The sequence below is a fragment of the Aythya ferina genome (genome assembly GCF_964211825.1).
Source record: "Aythya ferina genome assembly, chromosome: 6".
NCBI lineage: Eukaryota > Metazoa > Chordata > Aves > Anseriformes > Anatidae > Aythya > Aythya ferina.
In genome coordinates this window covers 25,190,365-25,211,045 of record NC_140303.1, presented here as the reverse complement: position 1 = coordinate 25,211,045, position 20,681 = coordinate 25,190,365, and the positions used below count along the sequence as shown (strand labels likewise).

Genomic DNA, 20,681 nt, shown 5'->3' with positions numbered 1-20,681 from the left:
CTTCATCAGTTGCTTTTCTTTCCTCAGCTGTTGCACATCCCTGCCTGTAATTGCCCAACCACTTGGTCTCTCCTTCCTTTCTGCTTAGTAAGCCCCAAACGCAGGCAGCTCCCCCTTGTTTGGGCGGGTGTTGGGGACAGTGCCAGAACCGAACACGCACCTCTTATCCCACAGCCCTCCCTGGAACACCCCATACACGCTAAAACCCCTTTAGGCAGCCCCAGGCCCGCCATGTCACCCCTCAGCCAGGCAACCACTGTGCACCCCCTGCGCCTGCGCGGCGCCTGCCGCCATTTTGGGCGCTGCCTCAGCGGCCCGCCCAGGGGCCGTCCCTCGGCCGAGGCGGCCCCCGGGGGAGTCCCGCAGCCCCCGGGCGTTCTTCGGGTTCCTCGTCCCGGCTCCCCGCGGTGGGGTTGCGGGGCTGCTCGTCCTGCGCCTCTCAGGCTGGTGGCTGCGGGTGGTGCTTCCCGGTCTCCTTCCCCGGCAGCTGGTTTGCAGGCTTCTGTGCCCGGTGGTGAGTTTATCTGGCGGTGCGCTCGCCAGTGGTGCCCTAGTGGTGTTTGTCGGGTAACTCGGAGCTTTTCTGTCTGCCAGTGCTGGTGCTTACACGTTAACCCTACGCCACAGCTTAAGTAGTACTATACTTTCTCAAGTACTTGTATCTAGGGTGTCTGCAGGTGGCTAGTCACAGCTCTGGAGGCTGCAGGCACAGCCAGGTGTTCAGCGTAAGGCAGAGGCTGTAGGGGGCTGTGCGAGGTGGATGGGCAAAACCTGTGAGGGACAGGGCGACAGGCACAGCACAGAAGAGGTGTGAAGCACAACAGCAGCCGCAGGAGATAAGACACAGCAGAAAGTTCAGGAGCTCAGCCCCTTTCCTCAAAGTAGCTCCTGAGCCAAGTCCTGGGTAAATGTGCCCATGTATTACCTGTATACATGTAACTTACACTCTCCCTTGCAACACAGTGCCCCAATGCCCATACCATGCTTGGGAAAATAAAGACCAATGAAGCAGCAGGCAGTGCAGATGCTAACAGGGATGTCATTCAGCCATGCACAGTCATGCAGGCGTATTTGTGAGTTCATCTGAATCAATGGCTTTGTAAGGTTAATCTGAATAGGCATACAATGCTTGCTGCGTTTTACAGAGTATAAGAAGTGTTGCATTTTTGCTTAAACATTCATTCTATATCGTCTGTTAAAGGGGAACAATGACACAGGGCATATGGAAAGAGAACTTGTAATCAAGTCCTACGAGGAGCGGCTGAGGGAGCTGGGCTTGTTCAGCCTGGAGAAGAGGAGGCTCAGGGGCGACCTTATCGCTCTCTATAGGTACCTCAAGGGAGGCTGTAGGGAGGTGGGGGTTGGTCTGTTCTCCCACGTGCCTGGTGACAGGACGAGGGGGAATGGGCTTAAGTTGCGCCAGGGGAGTTTTAGGTTAGATGTTAGGAAGAACTTCTTTACTGAAAGGGTTGATAGGCATTGGAACAGGCTGCCCAGGGAAGTGGTGGAGTCACCATCCCTGGAAGTCTTCAAAAGACGTTTAGATGTAGAGCTTAGGGATATGGTTTAGTGGGGACTGCTAGCGTTAAGTCAGAGGTTGGACTCGATGATCTTGAGGTCTCTTCCAACCTAGAAATTCTGTGTGATTCTGTGAGAAGCTAAGAGAAAGCAGGAGTAGAAAGAGCTCTCTTAGAATTAATGCAAGTGCCCTGAGATACAGCGTGCAGGAAAAGATCTTTGTTCTCACAAAAAAAAAAATATGCACGTTAAGGGGCCAATATAATGAAGAAAGTACATTTTGGAATAATTATTTTCTATCACTGAAATGCCACTTTCTTAAAAGTTACCATAGAGAAAATTATTATATTTATGCTGAAAAGGAGCAAAGCTACCAACCAGCCATCGTTCTGATTGCATTTCTTTCTGCACTGCAAATAGAAATCCAGGACTTGCAGTCTGTGTTGCATTACCATGTAATCACAACAAGTATATGTACCTCATCTGGTATTTCCCTAACCCTGCCCCCCCCAAGTTCTGTCAAAAAGCTTAGTTACTGGCAGATATTACAATAGTAGGCATAGGCATTTTCAATGTGAAAATACGATAAAGGGATTAAAACAAGATAGTGGCATTAATGCTATGCAGCATTTGCAAGTTAATTTCATATCAATAGTGAAATCATGTTTTGTAGTGCTTTCTCAATTGCCAGTTTAAAAACTCTTCGGATCTAAATGGGAGAAGTCCATTGCAGTGACAACTGAATTTGTCTTTTGTGTACCTGATTGCCTGCTTTTCCTAAGCTTAGTTCTTTAATTTTGCTCATAGTTCTCTATCAAAGTCCGTTACATAAGTTGGTCAATAAGAACTTGCATTTTCTTGACAACAGAATGAATTGCGGCTTTTCGGTACTTAATGGGGACTTATAAAAAAGATGGAGAGCAACTCTTTGCTCGGTCAGATATTGACAGGACAAGGGGGAACTAAGAGGGGAGATTATGATTAGAGATCAGGAGGAATTTCTTCACTCAGATGGTGGTGAGGCACTGGAGCAGGTTGCCCAGAGGTTGTGGATGCTTCATCCCTTGAAGTGTTCAAGACTGGGTTGGATGAGGCCCTGAGCAACCTGATTGAGTGGGTGGCGTCCCTGCCCACGACAGGGGTTTGGAATTGGATGATCCTTAAGGTCCCTTCCAACCCAAACCAGTCTGATTCTATGAATCAGACAAACTTTTATGAATATGGGGGTTACACTGTGCTCCATACACGGAGCAACAACGCCTGCATAAAGCGTCCAAACTGTAATTCTGACTTTCAGCAACACATATTGTAAATGTGGTCTTTATTTGCAACCACCAAATATAGATATGTGTGTGTATATATATATGTGTGTATATGTGTGTATATATGTATAATCACTGACAGGCCATGCAATTTATTTCCGCCATTCAAAAATGTTTGGATGTGTAACATATGTCCAGAGCAATGAGCAGATGGTACATTTGGTTTAAAAAATAAGAAGGAAAAAAAATGATAGAAAGTGCAATAAATGTATCAGAGCCAGTGTTCGTGCATAAGCATTTGTGGTTGATAGCTGCATGACTTAAGTTACTGATACAGAAACTGTGTTAAAGTGAAAATGATGGTTGGTCCAGTGTCAGGTGCAGTTTAACCTTTCTGTGACAGAGGATTTGGTGAGAGATGCTTCAGAGACTGTGCAAAAATCAGGAATAGTAACCAAAGCTGCTGCTCCATTTGCTATGGGTCTTTCCATAGGAGTAAGGTCTTCAGTTTTAACAGGACTGTGATGTGCACGTCAGGTCATAGGTGTGCAAAAACCTCTGTGCATTTAGCTGAAGCTGTATCGTTTTTGTGTTGAACTACCGCAGTCCAGCAGTCTGTGCTTTAAGATGTCTTCCCACTTCCACCGCTGTGTGACCTGGGGAATATACTTTGTTTTTGTGTTTCTGTTTCCCTGCTCGTCCTTTGTCTTCAGTTCTTACATTAATTCTTTTGAGGCAATTGACCATGTTCATAGTCGTGCATAACAGGGTGTTTCTCCCAGCAAGGCACTGCCTGTAGCTAGTAACATTGCCCTCTGGCCAGATGTGGGATTTTAGGGGTCTGGAATTCAGAGTTTCAGGTGATACTTAAAATGAACACAGCTCATGCTTAAATTGCAACTGTCACAAGGTTGGAGGTATTTTAACTTTGCCTCCATTTTATGGGGAATTATGCTAGGAGCCCTTATAAACTGCATTAGAGCTAAGCTGTTCTAAGCTGTACCTTGATTTAAAAACAAAGGCACAGAGGAATGTTGCCTTTCTGGGCAAACCTTATCCGTGTAAAAACTATCTGTTTTAATTGTGATCACAGTTCCTGTGCTATGTGCTTTTTTTATGCAGTGATTAATAAGCTGTACCTTAGCTCTGATAACTGCTTCCATGGAAATAAAACCAGTGTAAGCAGTTTAGTGTTTTATTTAACTTTATTCTTTCAGTAACAATACTGCTAAATAATTTTCCTATATATTTCAAATAAAGTGGGTTATTCAGCTGCACTAAGGCAGTTGTGCTTGTTCAAATAAGAATCACCAGTGATTAGACAACTTGGGTATGATAAAACAAACACGAGAAGAGGGGCCTTGCAAAATTATTTACATCATCCATAAGAATAAAATATACAAATATTTGGTTTTATTATAAAAAGGATATAGTCATTTGTTGGGTAATTAGGATTTTATCACTAATTTCAATTTCAGACTCGCACCTAAAAATTTTCAAAGTATAAACACCTATAAAACTAGTAAATCTGAAAACATGAATTTGTAAATATTTTTCCCCAATTATTATTGTTGTTAGAAAAGGACAATAAAACACCACTTTTAAAGTTTGTTAACTTAGAAATTGTTTGGCAAAGCATTTATGCTTATAAGCTAAAACAAGATGACAGGCACCAGGGTTTATGTTTCACACTTCTGGAACCAAGGAGGCTTAAGAAGGGAGGTGGGGATTATTTTCATTACATAGTAACTAGCATCAAGAAAGAAGAAAGAAAACGTCCACAATTGTGCCTAAGTACCAAAACAATGAAAGTGCTTATTTCTTCATCAGCAAACTAAAACAATGTTTCCTTTACTATGCCCCTTCACTCTATTTTAACAGGCTCTAAAGTGATATCTACAGAAAGTTCTCTATTTCTCAGTACAGATGATAAACACCTGCTTATCAAAATAGTGCAAAAAGGAACAAAGAAAAGTGCTGTCAACGTAAGTAAACCGCAGGGAAAAAAACGCAGCTGAATGTTATGACCTTGCAATGTTGCTTTAGAGAAATCAGTAGTACGCTTTTTCAGCATGTCAGACCAAATGTATTCCTATTTCCCATATCACACCATCATTAGATGGGGAATGGATTTGGTCTTTTGCATATACTCCTTCATAAAAGTAGCCGTGTCTGTTCTGACTTTCGTACTGCACGTTTAAGAAGTCTAATGACTTCTGAAACAGTCAAATCACTAGAATAACATTTACAATGCTGTCTTCCCTTTTTCCCTTTATAACTTTCTTCGGAGTGCATAGAAAAGGCCACAGTGACACATTCCATACAAAAATCAAGTTTAAGTTTTATGTAAAATACTCAAGTATTTTTAGCATTTACATACGCAACTTAATTTACCATACATTCTTTCTCACTCCTTCCTTATATCTTTATCTTATTTCTTGGACAGACAACAGATATTTCACCTTATATAGTAAAGCATTTAACCCTAGTATAAACAAGAGCATTACTGGAGGTACAATGTCAGGAGCATCTTGTTACAGAACATGGAACACCATCACTGCAAACTCCTGTCCTCAGGTGTCACAGTGCAACAGATCATAAAATGGAGGTCTTTTCCCTGTTTTATCCACAAGAAAATCACTCGGGTCTAACTCCAGAGTAGTTTGAAGACAAGCTAGAGTGTGATAGATCTTCCTCTAAATACTACTCTAGGTGCAGTTTTCTTAATGTTTGTCTTAATCAATGCTTAGCTCTAGATACTGATTTTCACTGTAAACATTTCTGCTATTTGTGCTTTTAAAACTTTGTGAAAGGACTTGTAAAAAGAAACTGAAAAATTTACTTGACAGTTATATCACAGGATAAAACACAACATTGATGCCTTTGCTTTTATAAGGCTAAGGTTTTTAATTATGTCTTGAGTTTTGCTTGTGCTTGCAGTTAGCCCTTAGCGGGTAGTTTTGCTACTCCTGCTACCTTTGGGGGATAAGATTAGTTACTTGCCAGCTTGCCAGTCTCAGACTTTTAAAATATTCTACATTTATTTAATTTACTCGTAGATAGCATGGCTTTAGTGCAGGGTATTCTCTATAATTCTTTGCTCAAAATGTGCATTCTGCATTCTAAGATTCTAATCTCACCATTATAACATGGTTTTTTTCATGACTTTGAGGGGAAAAAGTAGCAGTATGATCTTCCTCCACTACAACAAGAAAATTTAAAGTCTAGTTGGATGGGAAAGAATGCTTAGTTGTCTTATAACTCCTTTCTCCCCTACTGTATCAAAATTTGTAATAGCTTTCTAGAAAAGTTGCTACACAAAAATGGCTTGTCTCCTATTTATAGTCTTTGTGCTAGCTGCTACAGGGTAAATCCAGTGCTAGCTATCAAAATGTTACATCATTTGGCCTGAAGTTATTGAGTGAAAATTGTACAAAAGTGACAGAATTCATGTAGCAATTTTACATGCATTCAATACGGTGATGTTGCATAAGTACTATTGGCACAAATTATTTCATTAAAAAACGTTTTCCAGTAAAGAGAAGGAAAATAATACTCTAAATTAAAATATATTACAGAACTCCAGAACCCTTGTACCTTAAACTGAGGCCAAATGTAAATGGGCTTGAAGAAAAATTGCACGCTTGTATAAAAGAATTTAGCCCCCATGAATAGCCTTATTACTTTTTCAAAAAGAAGTAACAAAACATCAAGTAGTTCATTCCTTGTGGCTTCACACAGTGAAGTTCATGCTAAATTGCCTAGAAGGAACAGGTTCTCAATAGCTATCTTTTGTGAACACATCATCAGTTTCATCATCATTCATCCCTCTTTGGTAACGTACTGAAGAGAAGGCACTCCAGTGAAGACGCTTCTTTTTGTAGAGAAACCACACTAATCCGACAGCGAAGACTAGGATAATTAACAGGGCAAATGCTACAGCCACCCCAGTATGATTAGAACCTGTAAGAGAACAAAAAAAATGTTGTTACTTAAAGAGTTTTGGTAAGAATATTGCTTTCATGGGGTTGGTGCTTAGGTAGTTATACACTAATACCGTATGCATTTATGTAGGAGTCATTTAGCTGGAGTAAAGGCAAACTGTTTCAACGTATTAATAGACTTCACCTTATCAACTGGAAGTTAGGTTCTCATGTGAATCAGTATTTGTCTATTTTGATTAATCTGCTTAATGCTCAAGTGATTGCTTCCTTTTCTGGACAGAGCAGAATGTGAGGAATTAATACGAGGCCTGAGTTTGTTTGTTTGTTTTCAAGGAGGATTGTGTTTCAAGGAGGAAGCTTCTGAAAATGGTCGCACAGCTCCAGAAAAAAACACAAAAACAATCTGCAGTACCTGTTTACCCAGCTTCTCTTACAAGCAGAAGTCTTTCTGTACCTACCTGTATGGACTCGCCCATGAAAGACACCCTCTGGTAAGAACTAAAAACACAGGAACTACTCTATGCTGTCTCTTAAGTGCGAATTTCAATTCTCTCCCTTACCCTATTATAAGTGGACAGTGGGAGCTGGGAGAAGTAAATTTCTAAAGAATTTGTCCTTTGTTTCTCATCAGTATACTGTCTTAGCTGAATGTAGTTTTATGACAGAACAGTCACAGAAGGCTCTTGTTTAAGGCAGAGCTACTTGATAGGTTCTTGTGAGGTTTGCACTTTTTTTTTTTTTTTTAAGAGACTTCCCCCACCACAAAAAGAATATCCTGAATGTAGTCACTACAGTGTTAAGTCTCTGCTAAAAATCAATTTTTCCATACCTAAAGGAGCTTTACAAACCACTCTGCTTTGGCTACGACTGCAGTCAACTTTGGACCATGTGCCAGTTGTGGACAGGATAACACTGCATTTTTCATTCAGTTCTGTGCTTTTGTTTTCCCAGTTGGCGTAATTAACTGATGAGCCATCAAGCCAGTACAGGGACTGATCTGTTGAGAAAAATTTGCTTAGTTAGGTCACCAAAATATCCCTTAATGTTACAATGAATGTAGCTCACAAGCTATTGAACTATTATTTTACACTGCTAAAAGAATCAGAGCTGAGAATATCTATTCTGTATATTTAAAGCAATAATTATGAACACATCACTTTTAACCACACCTCTTCTCCAGACCCGATTTGGACAGAAGCGACAGCACCACGAAGCATCAGTGAGAGCGTTGGAGAAAATGAATGTCACCGATTCCTGACTATCTCAGGTGAGCAACAGGAAGAGACTTAACACATGACAAAGTCCAAAGGGCTGTGCCCTGCTAAGTGAGGGATGCCAACCTCAGACAGGAGTTACTGTAGGCTACCACTACTACAAACTGTATTCTTATTTGAGGATTTATACATTTTTATTTACCATATGAAACACTCATGTTCATACATGGTTGCTGCTTCTTACCCTTAGAGTTCTGAGTCAGTCCAAGCCATACTTTCTTGGTGATGAGATCATTCTCCTTTATGTGTGTGCTCACAAATGCATTTTCTTCAGCATCTCCTATGGTCAGAAGTGTTGCTGAAGGATCTAAGGGGAAGAGGAAAATGGTCAGAATTGTAACTTTAGAAATTTCCATTGTGCTCGTACATTAAGCTTCCTGGGGGAACAATTACGTCAAGAAAAAAAAATAATGATCTGGGCTTCTATGATTAATTGAAGTAACCTGCAAAAGAAAGACAAACCCTCCACGCCCTAAAATACAGTGTAGTGCTACACTAGATAGCTTCAGATGACTCGTTATTCAAGCAGGTCATATGAAATAAAATGCAGTTAACTTACTGCAGATATGGACCACCTACATGGAAGATATCAAAAGGTATACCACTGATTCAGAATTTCTAGTCTTGTTCAAGTGATAATCCCTTTTGTAAAAGGCTCAGCATTTTGTTGAATCGAGTTATTTTCTAAATCACTCGTACCTCATCTTTTTTTTTTTTTTTTTTTATATACAGTGTTAAATTAAGGAGTAAGAGGAAGGAAAAGGTACACTGGAGTTGAGACCCAGTGTACCCATTCTTTACCACTATATGCAAATATAAGCCAGAAGCTTAATTTAGGGAAAGATTACTTTCTCTTTGAGCCACCAGGGCAGGCTGAGTAGAAAGGTGAATTCAAAACTGGGTCTATTTGCACCTTTTCTTTTTTTTCCCTCCTACATAGTGGGTTTAACATTATATCATATGATTACAGAAGTTGCGACAGTCACTACCTTCTAAACTAAGGTGATCAAAGATTCTGTACATGCAGTTGCTTAACATTGTCTTTTGTGATACAATCCCCACATAGCTTATCAAACAGGAGAGAGATTCCTTTAATTTGACAGAAAAAGTGTTTTTTAGTAACATCTATAATGTATATTATCTATAATCTTTGGACTATTTGATAGGGATATCTGCAGGCAACTAATGAAAGCATATGTGTAAGAAAGCACTGCTAAAAGCACTAACTTTATTTCTAAAAAAAGTTATTTGTATAAAATAAAAATTTTCTTTCAAACTGTAAACCTTAAGTTTCTGAATCCTCCATGAATGAATATCTGCATTTTCTTTGCAGATATCCATGTGCCAACCAAATTGTCAGCACACTACAGAGTTTTATCAAGGGCCTTAATCAGATGTTCAAAGGTAAAGCTACCTATTAGTTTTCCTAAATAAAAGAAGGATAGCTGAAAAGCTGAAGCATAGCCAGTGTATGGCTTTCATTCTTGTTTTTAATTCTTTTGGTATAATAGACTAATTACAGATTGTAATGTGATAAAGAGTCTACACATACTCAGTTTCTGGCAGACTTTCTTAGCATCTTCCGCATTATATACTGAAAAATTGTAGAACGCCATGTCAAATGCGTAACAATGATCCTTATACTGTATCCACTGTAGTGTTCCACTAATTTGCGGGCATCCTGGGGCTTGGCTCGCTTGCTTTTGCTGTAATTGTCTCTCTGGAAAGATAAAGATATCAATGTTATTTCTGCTGCAGGAGTTTATGCAGTTTCTTTGTTGTAGTAACATGAAAGTATTAACAAGGACTACTGCTCCTACCAACATTCATTATTCAATCAGTATATTAATATTAGTATATTAATAAATAATTATATATTATACATAATTATATAATGTATTATTACATATAATAGTAATATATACCATACATTAATATATATTACATTATATATAAATATAATATGTTACATTATATATAATAATATGTAATCTATAGTATGATATATGTATAAAATATAATATATATAATATAATATTATAATGCATTGATATACTAATATAATAATATTATTAGTATGTAATTCTTCAAGTCTAATAGAATTGTTTAAAAATGGACATAAGACAAGTCCCAAAGACTTGGGAACCTTTTTTCCCTTGCCTTTTATGGTGTTTTGAAGTTTGGTTTATGTTTGATATAGATTTGATTAAGAAAAAGATCAACACTTAAGTGTTTGTCAGAGGTGACCAGGAGAAGACAAGGATTGTTTTAGGTTTTTACCTCTAGAGAATGAGTCTCCAACATTCTATCATCCCTGCTAGACTCTTAAAAAAAAAAACATGTGGTCTTTCAGCCTTTGTTTCTATCTCTAATTAAAACATGTAAAAGTAGAATACAGAAGATAACTACATAAAATGTTGGAAAGTAACACTTACTGTTTGGAGGGCTATAGCAAATGGCACCTTCAGCAACATTTGTACATTTTGTACGGTTCCAAGATCCTTTAGTATCCAACAGAACACAGTTCTCAGTAGCATTCGAGTTTTCTAATTCCCATGGATAGTAGTCAAAGTCAGTTCCATCTGACCATTCAAAATTAGCTTTACTTCCCTAATTAAAGAAAGAAAACTACAATTTTTAAGCTGCAGTACATGGTTGTGGTTTAAATCTTGTCAGTCATTAATAAGTCACATAGCAATAGTTATCACTTGATGAGTGATAAATTAAAATCCAGATACCTCATTCTCTCAATCCAAGCAATTCTTAACATAGGAATCCTACCAGTTTGTGCAAACTGCGAAACCATAGCACCTTTCCAAGCTTAAACCCGCAGTGTGCCTTGTAATATTCTGCAGGGAATGTTTTACTTAATGTAATTCTGCTGTTCCATTTAAGCAGTCTGTCTTCCTTTCTGTGGAGATTACTAGACATGTTGCAAACTGCTGAACCGCTGGCATGGCTGCAGTGCATAAAGCAGGCCAGGCTCAGCAATGGTTTGCAGTGTCAGCTCAAACTGTAGATACAGCGATGGAAACTCTTGACAATGAAGAGACAGTTATGAGAAGCGGAGGACCCGTTCACAATCAAAGGAGGAGCAGAAGTAGGAAAGGTAAGCATAGAAAACACACTTCTGCACTCTCTGCAGAGGACTATCCTGCCAACCAACTACCACTACAAGTTCTGGAGGCAGATTTGGGGAGTACTGTGGGAAATGGGGTTGGGACCATGTGCTTTTGCTCTCAGGACAAGCAGACAGAAAAGGAATATGATCTGTAGCTTGGCCTTCTCGAAGAAGGGATGCATAACTTGCTAGAGAGCCAATTCCTGAATGGCCTTGAAGAACCAGTCCTGACCTGCACTAAACATGCTCCATTCAGCCTTGCTTGATTGTATTATTTTAAAGTTTCAAAGATTCAGAAAAAATAGCAGCAGTGTCTCTACATACACTGAAATTTAATATGCTTTAATATATGTTACATGGAAATGGAGCTTCTAAGGATCTGGAAGAGAAATATGGGAAAATATTTGATGTCATATACAGGATAGTATTTACAAAGTCTTACTGAGGTTACCAACAGTACATACTTACATCGTGAATTGACAACCCAAGCCACAGAGGATAGCCATCCTGCTTGACAATATCTTCCAGAAATAACTGTTCTGATTCACTGTGTACACTTGCTAGATCACTTCTATTTTGTTTGCATTCTCTCAGTGCCTCATACCACGTTAATTTTTTTTGAAGGATCCTGTATGTTCTGTTTCCATGTGGAATAGACTCAGGCAGTCGAGGTTTGTGCTGCTGGGGTCCTATTTCAAAGAAAAACAAGACAAACTGTACACTTCATTAATACTACTAAGAACATATGTAAAGTATTAAAATTAATCTGTAACAATGCAAGACGAGTTATTTTTTTTTCAGTGCAAGCCACTTAATGTCATGTAAAATATCTTTCTCTATTTTGAACATTACAAACAGCCAATGACGGAGTACAGCAAACACATTCAGTCTGCTCAGAATATTGCAGTAGTTATGCACAGACTGACCCTATACCAACAGGAGCCCGTAAGAGCGGTGCCACATGGTTAAATGGGAGCAAAACCAAAGCCTTATACATAAGGTGCTGCAGGACCAGAACTTAAATTATGAGCCTCATCCAACACTCCATAAATTATACATGAATCTTCTCTACAACTTACCCCTTTCAATTTTACAGGCAAGAATACTGTACACATTATAGTGATGAGCATGCCAACTTTGAGAATAATTATAAATATCCCAGAAACCATCAAGATTTACACCAGCAAAAAAATTGTTCTTCTTTATGGTAGGTCTTCCCAGCCTCCAGTTATTGTAAGCCAGATGAGTTTCATCATACCACTTCAGAACTTTGTCTGTGAAAAATATTGCATATTTATCAAACTGTTGTCATTATGCGTACAAATACCATTTAGCTTTTAATGACATTAACAGATAGATATTCACTTTGGAAAAAAATCACTGATGCTCTAAGTTACTCTAAATTAGTTCTGTATACAATGCTAAATACATTAGTATTACTCATCCAGGCCCTTTTACATCCTGCTTTCCAGGAAATCAAATCTAGATGAAACAGAACATACTGGATCTAATTATCACTCAAACAGAAACCATGTCCATAACTATTTTCTTCTAGAAGATAAATACAAATATAAATCATTATTATATGTTTGTATTTGGTTTGAGTTTGCTATATGCTGAAACATGCAAGAAACATGCACTTAATGCTGCAAACCATCTCCAATCTAGTTATTACAAAAAAAAAAAAAAAGACAACTTACCACTGTCGTCATAAATTACACCCAGCCAGACCCACATAGCCAGACCGCTGAATGAATGAAGCTGCTCAGTAACAAAGTTATTCTCTTCTTCATCTCGAACACTCAGAACAAATGCTTCTGGATCTGTTGATTTTTTTTTTTTTTAATTACTTTCTTACAGATTCACCTTTCACTTACAACAAAGTATTTTTCACTGCTATTATTAACTACTAAAGATAGGTTAAAAATACATAAAAGCAAGACAAAAGAACCAAATGAATAGTGGGAAAACAATTCTCAAAGACGTTATCAATAGTGCTTCCCCTGGTTTTGTGGCTAAGACTCATCTCCAGAAATTTTTATGGGTTCTACCATCTGTAAAATTTTATTTTCCCTTTACTATTTCTCCCTTTATTATTTTAGTAAAAAACGGGTGTATAGAACACAAAGCTATCAGCAATCGTTCACAATGTTCTTAATACTTTTTATCTAGTAGGCAGATTAAGAAAAAGACTGAATTGAAATCAATTAATGAAAAATCAGTTTATGTAAGTACGCATGTCTTTGAAATGCTAAAAGAATTACTTAATATAAGAGGGAAGCCGCTCCTAAGCGTACGCTTTGATCAGGATGAACAGGAAAAGCCCATATGCTTTTCTGAATTTGGCTATTCTCTGCCTGTTTACTTTGTTCACTTCACTGTTCCACAGAAAAAAAAAAAAAAAAGTACTTGTGACTGTAAAGACAGAACGTTGCCAAGGGGATAACAATTACCCAAACCATTTAAAATTTGCATATTTTAAATAAAAAATGTGTTTTCAATTTTTCAGAGATCTCAGAATTCAGCAGTTCCTAGTTATCTCCCTCTCAAACACATGGCCTTGCACTTTTAATCAGAGTAGCATGAGCACAAACAGCATCAGGCAGTGCAACACTAATACACATATCCAACTGCACAGCCTTCCTAAACCCTCACTTTGCTGTCTTTTTAAGACAGTGACTCAGATCTAAAACTAATCTCCCTCAATCTGGTATGCCCTTAGATACCTGTAATATAAAGAAGTACTTACTCATTTTCTTGCATAAATGATGAGCTTCTTGAGACTTCAGTTCTTGCCATCTATTTTTTGTTATCATAAAAGTGTAGCAGTTGTTTCTAAATGATATCCAGGGTGTATTTTTAATCTTATGTGGACACTTAACTTGTGTAACTTGTTCTTTTTCATTCTTCTCTAAATAAGGAAAAACATTATTAAAACAATTTTACACACCACAGTACATTTTCAGGTAGCATTTTAAAACAAGCAAGACAAAAGTGTTGCCCTCTGGATGTGTAATGTGTTACTGTTTTCAATTGTGACAGTGATGTTTGGGTTTTCTGTTGTTGTTTTGTTTTTAAGTAACTAAGCAGTAAGCATTACAAAAGAGTACAAACCCTTACAGCTTGCAGAACTGTTAGGTTATATAGGTTTAAGAATAAAATCACTACATAAAAATGCTAAGCATGAACGAGTAACTAAAAGCTCTTACTGCCTTTTGTATGAAGGTAGATCACCATAACAAATAATCTATTCCATAGCTGGCAATACAGCCTAGTTCTATGACTTTGTTTAATACTTGATAAGTGAGAAGAACTCTTCTTGTAGTTGATTAGAGTGGAAGCACCACTTAATTAAAGATGTCATAATCTCAAGTATATACTTTACTGTGACTCAGTATGTACAATAGTTTTAACTGTCTTCTCACTATTAATGTTCTCCTAGAAGAAATCTGTGATAATCTGAGATGTTTTTCTCTTTGAGAAAGGAGTCATGCTACATATGCATCCCCCCCAAAAAAGCTGTCCTGCTATAATAGATGTATATTTAGAACAGTTTATGTGAACTGAAGATGACTTTAATTTGCACCTTTCAATTCAGTGTCTACCTGCTGTCTTTCTCCTCCATATAGTCAGGTATAGTCAGGTATCTCTTACTCTTTTTAGACTTGAATGACTAAAGAGGTCTCAATATTAAGATGTTTATAGTACAGAGGTAGCTCAGTCATCTTCCACATGCAAGTGGGAGAGATTAGTATGCAATGGTATTAAAGTAATGATACAAAGGTAGAATCAGTTAACAATATAAAAGGTATAGTCTACCCCAAAGCACTTATGCTGAGTTCGTTTTTATGTAGCCTGTGGATTAATATCAACAGGTGCATACTACCCTATTTTAAACAAGCTAGTCTGAAGGAATGTAATTTTAAAAAGTTTTAATTTTGAAGTTACAATCTGAAATTTTCAAATATGCTTCACCATGAAACAAAATGCACCTTTTGGAAGTATTTTGCTTGCATACGTACTTTCTGATGAGTAGCATATAACACCTCTGTTTGCAGAGGAACAGTCAGAAGTTTTCCAGAAGCCATCAATATCCAAAAACACACATTCTTCACTTGTTTCTTCATCATCATCAGACCAGCGACTAAAACTAACGTGCTTCCCATCCAACCAGCCGTAATGTTTTCCACCCTAGCATTGTACAAGTAAAATTGATCAGCTTACATAGTAAATAAAAATAAAATACATATAATATGCATATATAAGGTACAGAAAACAAGATAACACATTTGCATTGGCCAAAGTGTGCTAAACGGATGGCATTCAGTGTCTCTCTCTGGCGTGAACTGTTAAATGTTCTGCTACTCTTTCAATTTGATCTGTTCACAATATAACAAGCTTTGTTGTTTTAAGTTTTGCAGTTGCAAGAATATGAAACAGCTGAAATGAATGACAAATTATCAAGTGTTAATGTTTAACTTCTATGCTTATGGAAGAAGGCCAGGCAATGAGATGTCCAAGTTACATCATTTGCACATGTAAATCAGTGGCAGGTCTAATTATCTGGTCTTGGAAAACTGATAATATCTGAAAACAAAGTTTCTCCACAGAGAGTTGAAAGTAGTCTATCAAGTATTTAACTAATTTAATAAATAAGATACGTTTCTGCCCTGGAGGATGCAGGAGGAATAAGAAAAGTCCACATGCAACAACCTTGGTACCCTTTAAGAACCTTACATTTTAAAGTTTTCCTCAGGAAATCTCCTTGACTATTTGTAATTTAATGTATTTTGTATCTTTTCTTTTGCATGTAGGATTCCAGCACTGGAATAAAAAGTTTTGTTGATCAATTTCATTAGAATTGCCTTTCATGTGACTTTTTAATTGTGCCCGAACAACCAAGCATTCCAATATTCAAAAGCTAGTGCATATCTGAGCTGTATGCACCAAAATTAATCATTTGATTGTCACATCAAATTATTAGGTTTTAATATTAGGTTAATATTCAAAGGAGGAGGGAAAAAAGGTTGTTCTGGTCTCTTCATCTTCATTAAGACTAAATGCTTATTTCCTTTTAAAAAATATTCTCCATGAAGTATACACTGAAATTTCTATTTTGTTTCCTGCTTTGCCTTGAATACTCAGTAGCCAATTACTGACATAGGAAGATCGTAACACCATAGATGCCAAGTGAGCACCAACCTTTGCAGGTAAGGCTTTTTTCAAACCAGTTTTAACTTTTTTCTTGCAATTATCAATACTTGTGTTCAGCAAAAAGATAACCCTGCAAGCAAGCCCAGACCTGTTCATTAACAGCTAAGAGTGCTTTCAGTCCACACTGAAGATCGCCAGGAGGTCCTCTGGCTAATAAAGGCAGAACAGTCAAGCAGTACCTCCTGCACTGACTTTTCCAGAGATTTTAAAAACAAACACACACAGCCACAGAAGAAGAAAAAAAATGCATCTCATTGTCTCCCTCAAACTCAAAGCAGAAGTACAAATAACATGAAATAACAACAGAGTTTAACATAAACTATATAAATATATCTCCAGAAGTATTCAATTATTCATTCCGGATTTCATTTGCCACTTCTAGTTTCTCCTGTTTAGAGCAGAATTTGAGTTGGCTTTTTACAGTGGTAGTGTAAACAGTGCTGATAATACTAAAAGACTATATTATTCGTTCATTAACAAAATAGACAAAAGGTAGTATAGTGACCTGTGTTGATGCTACCCCTACAATATGTCCCTTTTTCCTATAATCTTTTAAAACAATTGTCTCCTCTTCATCAGTCTATTCCGCAGAGTCCAACAACTGACTATGTAACTCAGAGAACAGAAGATTTAGAACATTAATCTTGAGACCCTCTGGATGATTATCACTAAATGAAAAGTTACCCCAGAAATTAATGTGTTACTGCATTTTTTTAATCTCAGTTTCTGTTTCATACAACTCTAAAGATTACTTTAAGCTACATTCTGAATGGAAAATAAAACTTACATCTCTGCTGAAGAGCCCAATCCACAGCGGTTGATTATGAAGGGCAGCCTGAACAGCCAGAAAAGCCTGCTGGAACTGATCTGTGATGCTAACCAGCTGCATCTTGCGATTTATGCATGCAGCCATTGCATCATCCCAGGACAAATTCTTCAGAATTACTTCATATTGAACGTTTTGATAGCTGAATGTTTCATTAAGGACTTGCTCTGTCTGATTATCAGCAGCTCCTATGCCTAAATCAGAAATACAGTTATTAGATGGTTAAACAATGGAATATATTCTAAATTCCCAATTTCTCTGTAACAAACAGAAAAAAAACACTGTTTATATTCCCCTGGAAAAAATATCAAAAATACTTTCTTAGGAAGTAGATTATGCTAATGATTTTAGTTAGGAACAAATATCTTTTACACTTTAGACAGAGAATATATAATAGCAAAAAAAGCAGGAAGGGCTATTTTCAGCCACTCTATTTTTATCTCTCTCTTAACTTGGCTTCACACTTTTTTTGTACCAGCTATTTTTATTTAACTGCTAAATAGTGTTAAAAATTTGATTTATTGAAGAAAAAACATACTCCACAGCTTCAATCAGATACAGCAGTGGGAGAAAATGACTGCTCTCTGCTGCAAGATAGCGACTGCTATACTTGATTCATTTATCTCTGTGGAGCCTGTAAATTTATGCTTATGCAAATCCAATGGGCCATAAAACTTGTCTATACAGATCTCACAGTGTACAGCACAGTCCCAGAGTTTCTTACTGCCATCCACACGCATATTGGGAATTGATTTTGTTTCCATATGCACTTAATTAATTATAGAAAATCCACGTTGAATAGGGAAGGGTGTAATTTACCATTTGTGTTCTTAGCACTGAGCCTCGCCAGTTATCAGCATCATTCTGAAGGCAGACAGCTCAGTGATGCGTTGCAATTGTAGTTAATAAAATATGCAAACATTCCCTTGGGTGGTAAATTAAAGCATGCAAAGCTAGCAACTCCCCCAAATTTATACATAATAAATAAATACATCTTTCCCCAAAAAAGGCAGAAGAAACTTGACATGGAAACATAAAAAGGCTTGCTGAGAGAGGAAAAAACACTACAAATAATAATGTAAAAATGGCTAATTGGTAGTCTGACAGAGCCATTTTTCAAAACACAAGAACAGAGAAAAATAAATATATATCTGGTATTTATGCACTATTTCCAGCTTTCAGTAGACCATAAAAGCGAGAAGGCTGAAATGGACTATTAGAATGAAGTTGCTTATGTCTGCTGCTAAATGCTTTCACTTGATATACAGCTAGCAAAAAGAGAACCATTGGACCAGAAGAGTAACCACATATCAAAGGGTACCAAACTGAAAACAAGTTAGTAAGGGGCAGAACAGTAAAAGTTCATTTCTGAGAGAGAAAAGATGTAATTGCTGATGGTGAATGTCTCAAGAAGTTGTGCAAATAACAAATCATACCAAGACTTCTTAGAAATCTGAGTTGTCTTTTTCTCTAGGATAAAGCTCAAGGCCACTTGGACAGGTCTCAGCTATCCCTGCAACCTTCTGAGATCCCTTTCCACACAAATCACCTTAAGACCCATATCCCCAGTGACCAGGATACATACTCTGACTGTCCCAAACCCTTTCTCATTACATCTTCTACAGTTCTGGCTAGGAGGAAATGCTTACTATTTTAGTTAACTCAGACATAGATACACCGATCTCTGCAGATCAACTTTCTATTAATAAAAATCTAATTTTCCGTTGTTTTTTTTTTTTTTTTTTTTTTTTTTTAATGACTACATCTCTCCCAGCTAGACTTCAAATTTGGACACTTGGAATTTCCAAAATGTTTGGCACTGGAATAAAGAATATTTTTTATGTTAAATAAGGGGGATAAGCTTGCTTTGCCTATTTGAGAAAGAAGAAAAAGAAGAAGGTGAATATTTTCTTGGGTGTTTTTTACACAGCTTTTTTTTTTCCTAAGAAGATAGCAAGTTAGTTACTTAAGAGGGTTAATTACATAGAAGTACATACTCAAAAGTGGGTATGCTGAATATTAGCCCATAGCAGTAATTAAATGCAAGAGTAGATATATTTGTTTGATCTAGTTCCAGTAATTTGTGCCGAGCAACCTACATGGCTGTATCGGAATATTATTTTTAATTCAGATTAGGAAACCCTACTCATGCCAATAAATCTATGAAGCTAGGGAAAGCCACATCACTGCAGATTATCACTCTTCATGTAAGCCCTCAAGGTTTGCTCTAGGGAGTCCAATTTCAACTTCAAGAGCACATGATACCTCCTATTCTGATAGTGCTAAAAGCACAGGAGACGTTTAAATATGGTGAAAATATTGAGAGATTCCTCCCCAGGACTTCCATCTTCCACAGTTCCAAGGGGAAAGAAGGAGTCACTTGTTCTAGCTATTGATGTACATGACATCTATACCCCCAGAATGTTAAAGCTCCTATATGCTGAAGCATGGTTTCAGTGAAACCACACAGTCAGTACCTCTCAGGAAAACAGATACCTTCTGAAATGTTCTTTGAAAAACAAACGGGAAAATTCTGAATAGCTGATAAAATTTGTCCCACATCATCGCCCTTTCACACTATGCTTTTCCAAAACGAACCTGCTCAGTGTCTACAAGAATCTTGCTCTTCAAGTGCAATGATTTACATGTATTAAGAGGTCTTCTGGCATACGCATCTTAACAGCAGACTCTGGCTCTAATTTATTTAAATTATTTTGACTCTGCAGACTTACCTGTAGGCCGCTGGCATATACCCAAGAAATGCCTGTCAGCGCAAGCAGTGAAATTCCATGTTCCAACATACTGAGACTTGGGATCATTGAGGATTACACCACATTGATTGTTAAATTCTTCATCAAAAAGCTGAAAGTCATAGACACACTTATCAGACAAAAATAAAGTATAAACATACTCGTGTAGAGAAAGTGAAAGAACATGAGGCTAGGAGAACTTGATCTGTCTGAACTTGTTTAAGAAGTTTCAAAGGAGTGGTGCAATACAGCTTGCCTATTTTACAAACACTACCAGGTGCTTAGACTCAAAAAGAATTCATAAGCTAAATATGGGGGAAGAACATTAAATGAAAAAAAACTAACACTTAAAATCTTGCTCGTGGGTGTGATTCCATTATACTTATTATGCTTCGCCTTGGTAGAGCAGCATGCTAAATACCGATGCATGATGGTTTACAGATGCTAAGTATAACTGAACTAATAATTATTGATGGCATCTTTTTGATGACTGTTTTTATGTAGTCTTTAAATTGCAGATAGCAATTACAGAAGTCATTAAATAGTTGTGGTTTTTTGTTTGTTTGTTTGTTTGTTTTTCTTCACCTTTCAGTGTTTCATGTATCAGTTCAGAAGACATCATACAAATAAAGGTCCAAATAAACAGAATTCCATTACTTTCAGTCACCTTGTCTGCTAATTAAAATCACCACTTGAGGGATCTGGTCTTTTTTTTTTTTTTTTTTTTTTTAATCTTTTTTCCCCCCTTTTACTTTTGAAAGTATTCCAACTT

General features: G+C 37.3%; 1 protein-coding gene and 1 long non-coding RNA gene across 29 annotated transcripts in view; one reads left to right on the top strand and one right to left on the bottom strand.

Moving 5' to 3' along the window:
• The first annotated feature begins 293 nt into the window (after positions 1 to 293).
• Positions 294 to 20,557, top strand: LOC311438856. Of its 27 annotated transcripts, XR_014694374.1 has the most exons (8): positions 294 to 514; positions 4,662 to 4,765; positions 7,082 to 7,215; positions 7,905 to 7,991; positions 9,332 to 9,402; positions 10,897 to 11,107; positions 16,265 to 16,329; positions 16,913 to 17,025. It is a non-coding gene; the product is annotated as an uncharacterized lncRNA (long non-coding RNA). The 27 variants fall into 27 exon arrangements; XR_014694390.1 differs by lacking the exons at positions 16,265 to 16,329; positions 16,913 to 17,025 and adding an exon at positions 11,242 to 11,899; XR_014694365.1 differs by lacking the exons at positions 294 to 514; positions 16,913 to 17,025 and adding an exon at positions 20,502 to 20,557 and having other exon boundaries at positions 4,661 to 4,765; positions 7,058 to 7,215; positions 10,894 to 11,107.
• Positions 3,967 to 20,681, bottom strand: part of LY75 (lymphocyte antigen 75) — a 47,132-nt gene continuing 30,417 nt past the window's right edge. For both annotated transcript variants that reach the window (XM_084523760.1, XM_084523761.1), the window contains exons 24-35: positions 19,892 to 20,021; positions 17,121 to 17,353; positions 15,142 to 15,310; positions 13,869 to 14,030; positions 12,820 to 12,942; positions 12,199 to 12,393; positions 11,588 to 11,808; positions 10,434 to 10,608; positions 9,551 to 9,718; positions 8,183 to 8,305; positions 7,554 to 7,721; positions 3,967 to 6,743 (exon numbers count right to left, since the gene is read on the bottom strand). In XM_084523760.1, coding sequence (XP_084379886.1) covers positions 6,559 to 6,743; positions 7,554 to 7,721; positions 8,183 to 8,305; positions 9,551 to 9,718; positions 10,434 to 10,608; positions 11,588 to 11,808; positions 12,199 to 12,393; positions 12,820 to 12,942; positions 13,869 to 14,030; positions 15,142 to 15,310; positions 17,121 to 17,353; positions 19,892 to 20,021 — 2,052 coding nt within the window. In that variant the 3' untranslated portion in view covers positions 3,967 to 6,558. The remainder of the gene's footprint in view (positions 6,744 to 7,553; positions 7,722 to 8,182; positions 8,306 to 9,550; positions 9,719 to 10,433; positions 10,609 to 11,587; positions 11,809 to 12,198; positions 12,394 to 12,819; positions 12,943 to 13,868; positions 14,031 to 15,141; positions 15,311 to 17,120; positions 17,354 to 19,891; positions 20,022 to 20,681) is intronic.